The sequence below is a fragment of the Plodia interpunctella genome, chromosome 1 (assembly GCF_027563975.2).
Source record: "Plodia interpunctella isolate USDA-ARS_2022_Savannah chromosome 1, ilPloInte3.2, whole genome shotgun sequence".
In the NCBI taxonomy this organism is placed as follows: domain Eukaryota; kingdom Metazoa; phylum Arthropoda; class Insecta; order Lepidoptera; family Pyralidae; genus Plodia; species Plodia interpunctella.
Window position 1 is genome coordinate 12,641,686 of NC_071294.1, and position 4,495 is coordinate 12,646,180.

Genomic DNA, 4,495 nt, shown 5'->3' on the forward strand with positions numbered 1-4,495 from the left:
TATTTGGGGCCAATAATTTGGTGTGGTCACGTCTGGCCCAATATGGGTAGGAACGTGGCCAAGTCTTCTAGGGGAAGATCTCTGACCCCAAGGGGGAAGAGAACTACCGGGGGGGGTAACGAGGTGGTGGTGAACGTAGAAGAGGGCGAGAAGACGGCAATCAGCCGGGCGGAGTCGCTCTATTTTTCGGACGGCGATTCGGACGGGTCTGTCTGGCTCCCGGACGTTATGATAGGCGGAAAGGAGCGGGGCCAAGCCCCAAAGAGGAAGGCTTCAGAGGACGTTGAAGAGGCGGAAAGGGCCTCTAACAAGCTTTCCTCCGCTTCGAGAGGCCGGGCTGCTCAACGCAGCTCCTACGCTGGTACGGCCGAAACCAAGGAGAGGCTTCGAGACCTCTCCGCGGACTACGCTCAATTCGAGCGCGAGCTGGAAATGGCCGGTACCAGCAAATATCTGAGGAGCAACGAGGAGAGCAGGAAGAGGTGCCTCGTTGACGAGCACCTCGAGGTTGTAAGGGCGGCAGCCCAAAAGGTCTTGGCGGAGGCCGGAAAAGCCGGCAACTTAAAGGGGACGGCATGGCGGGCCATGAACGAGGCCTGCCATGACATAATTGTGGCGGCCGGAAAAATCGAGGCGCAATGCGAGGAGTCGGAAGCTGTCCGCATACTCAGGGCGGATAATAAGAGGATGCGGGAGCAGCTTTCGCTCCTCCAGCAGGAGACGAAGGCCCTGCGCACGGCCTTTGCCGAGCGCACGTCGACGGCGCTGAACGAGGCCCAACCAGCGGTGGGTGCCCCCTCGCTGGAGGACATTAGGGGACTCCTTTCTGAATGGAAGGAGTCCTTTGAAAGGAACATGTTCCTCAAGTTGGGGGGCATGGTTAATGACCGCCTCAAGGAGGCCGAGAAAAGGGGCTTCTTGGCCCCTGAACCGATTATCCGGCCGCCTCTGGCAGCCGACAAGAAAAAGGAGGCTGAAAAGGAGGCTGAACCGTCGGTCCCAAAAACTGGGAAAAGCTATGCCGGTGCAGTTGCGGGGGCTACTCTAATGCCCCCGGCACGTCCTGGGCCTGCACCCAAGGCAACACCAGGTAAAAAGCAGCCCCAACAGGTGATGGTGCAGGCCCAGACACCTACTGGGCAACCTACTGAAGTACCTCCGCCTCAGGAAGGTGAACAAGGGTGGGCTGAGGTGGTCAAGAGGGGGAAAAAGAAGAGGAGCAAACCCTCCCCCTCTGCCCAGCCCGCGCCCACCCAAACGGAGGCCCCCAAGGCGAGCGCACAGCCGCCTAAAAAGATTAGGTTCACCCCACCTAAGACCTCGGCGGTGGTGGTGACTCTCAAGCCGGAATCCAAAATGGATTACCGATCGGTGATAACGAAGGCCACCACCATCGACCTTTCGTCGATAGGGGTGAACCACGTGTCGGCGGTTCGTGGCACGGCAACGGGGGCCCGAATTATCGAAATACCCGGAGCTAATAGCGGGGCTGCGGCGGACAGTCTCGCAGAAAAGCTCCGGGAGATCATCGGTAGCGAGGCGGAGGTGAAGAGGCCGTTTAAGGCGGCACAAATCAGGGTCTCCGGCCTTAATGAGGGAATAACGCCGGAGGCCCTAACTGAGGCCACAGCGAGGGCGGGAAAATGTCTACCGGGACAGGTCAGGGTGGGTAATATCCGTATGGCGCCGGACATGACGGCGTCGGTGATCATCACCTGCCCTGTGGCGGCTGCCAACGCCCTCATAGACGAGGGGCGTCTCCTCGTTGGTTGGACGGCCGCCAAGGTCAGGGGGCTGGAGGCCTTGCCCATGCGGTGTTTCCGGTGCATGGGCATAGGCCACACCAGAGCCCTCTGCCCGTCCCCGGTGGACAGGTCGGAGCTGTGCCATCGCTGTGGCAAAACAGGGCACATGTCTGCAGAGTGTGGGGCCAGCGAACCCTGGTGCGCGGTGTGTTACGCGCACAAGATGGTCGCCAAGCACATAATGGGCGGCCCCTCGTGCAATCCCCCGCGCACGCGGGGCAAACTGGCCCCCGCAAATAAGGGAGCCTCCGTGGGCGCCGCGATGGAGCACTAATGCCAGGCAGGCCTGCGCAACAGGTTGAGGTGTTGCAGGCCAATGTTAACCACTGCGCCCGTGCACAGGACCTCCTAGTCCAGCACGTGGCGGAGTGGGGCATTGGAGCTGCCGTCGTGGTGGAGCCGTATTGTGTCCCCCCCCTTCCTACTTGGATCGGAGACACGGACGGGCTGGTGGCAATCACCTCTCCCCGAACTGGAGATCGCCCACCCCTCTCGAGAATCGACTGTGGTCCGGGATACGCGGCGGCCAAGTGGGGAGAGTTTGCCATAGTTGCGGCATACTTCTCCCCCAATAGGCCGCTGCGGGCCTTCGAGGACTTTCTCGAGAGGGTGGGTGAGGTAATTGGGAGAGCGGCGCCAGCACCGGTGCTACTGGTGGGAGACCTCAACGCCAAGCACTCGGCGTGGGGCTCTCCCATCGACGATCCGAGGGGAGAGGCCCTGTACGATTGGGCTGTGGGTTTGGGGCTTGAAGTCCTAAACCGGGGCAACGTCGACACATGCGTGCGGCGGAACGGGGCGTCGATTGTCGACATATCCTTCGCGAGCCCCGTCATTGCCGCGCGTGTCGTGGACTGGCGTGTCCTGGAGGACGTGGAGACCCTCTCGGACCATAGGTACATCCGAATGGGGGTCTCCAACAGGCCCCAGCAGCCCGTACAGGGCTTGAGGGGGCGGGACCGGGGGTTCCCAAGATGGTGTCTGGCCAGCCTCGACAGGGACCTGGCTGAGGAGGCGGCCATGACCGAGGCATGGACAAGACCCACACCAAGCCGTTCCCTTGGTGTGGATGAGAGGGCAACAGGCCTACGTGCGTCGCTTACGCGCATTTGCGACGCATCGATGAGGAGGTCCGGGCCGCCGGCTGCAAAAACGGCGGTTCACTGGTGGTCGGAAGAGATCGCTACTCTCCGATCCGCCAGTAACCGAGCCCGTCGCGAGTATACGCGTTGCAGACGGCGGCGTAATGTCGTGGAAGGAGAGGAGGCGCGGCTGCACCTCGCTCTCCAGGAGGCCAAAAGGACCCTGTCGGCCGCGATAGCCAAGGCCAAGGACGACGCCTTTAAGGAGTTCTTGGCCACGCTCGACAGGGACCCATGGGGGAGGCCATACAGGACCGTACGCAATAAACTGCGATACGCCCCCCCCACGGCCTCCATAGAACCGGACCTCCTCAAACGGATCGTGGAGGGCCTGTTCCCCTCTGCTGAGGAGTTTGTCCCTCCGAGGATGTCGGCCCCTGAACGGGAGTCCACCACGGCGAGCGTGCCACCGGTGACGGACGAGGAGTTTGACTGGGGACTAAAGCGTCTGGAGGGCCGCAGAAAGGCCCCAGGCCCAGACGGAGTCCCTGGTCCCATACTCCCGGTGGCGGCGAAACACATTGGGAGCCGCCTCAGAGAGCTGTTCGACGACTGCTTGTCGACGGGGCGGTTCCCAAAGCCGTGGAAAGAAGGCCGGCTTGTCCTTATCAGGAAAGAAGGCCGGCCTGAGGACTCTCCTTCGGGGTGGAGGCCCCTCCTGATGCTGGACGAGACGGGTAAGCTGCTGGAGCGCATTGTTGCAGCCCGAATCGCCCAGCATCTGGACAATGTTGGGCCCAATGTGTCGGACTGCCAATATGGCTTTAGAAAGGGGCGGTCCACCATTGATGCCATCGGGGCCTTGAGGACGTTCTCGGAGGAAGCAATCGAGGGAGGGGGAGGGGCCGTCGGCGTATCGCTTGATATCGCGAACGCCTTCGGCTCCCTCCCTTATGAAGTAATAGAGGAGGCGCTCCGGTATCACGGAGTGCCCCTCTATCTAAGGAACCTCGTAGGGCACTACCTAACAGGAAGGGAAGTGCTCTACGAGGACAAAGTGGGACGGAAGACGAGGGCGATGACCTGTGGCGTTCCCCAGGGTTCGGTCTTAGGCCCCCTGCTGTGGAGCGTCGGTTTCGACTGGGCCATCCGAGCGGCCCTACCCCCCCGGACAATAGTCATTTGCTATGCAGATGACACAATGGTGGCTGTCCGGGGGGAGCAATTGGAGAGCACCCTTAGGGCTGCGGCGGTCGCAGCAGACCTGATGCTCACACGCATCAGGATGCTGGGACTAAGGGTGGCCCTTAGCAAGTGCGAGGTCATCGCCTTCGGGAGGAAAAGAAAATGGAGACCGCCCTCAAACGAATGCGTTCCCATTGGCGGGGAGAGAGTCCAGGTGAAGCCGTACTTAAAGTACTTGGGCATCATCCTGGACTCACGCTGGGACTTCGGGGAGCACTTTCGTCAATTGGCTCCCCGAGTAATAGGCGCAGCGTCGGCAATGAGCCGTCTGCTGCCCAATGTTGGAGGGCCTGGCGCCTCGTGCCGTCAGCTGTATGCGGGTGTTACCCGCAGCATGGCGCTGTACGGGGCGCCGATCTGGTC

At 61.5% G+C, this 4,495-nt stretch overlaps 1 protein-coding gene across 1 annotated transcript; it reads left to right on the top strand.

Moving 5' to 3' along the window:
• Window positions 1-42: 42 nt before the first annotated feature.
• On the top strand, window positions 43-2,079 carry LOC128683473 (uncharacterized). The gene has a single exon (XM_053769158.1). The coding sequence runs from the start codon at window positions 43-45 to the stop codon at window positions 2,077-2,079; it is 2,037 nt and encodes a 678-aa protein (XP_053625133.1).
• The last annotated feature ends 2,416 nt before the right edge of the window (window positions 2,080-4,495 follow it).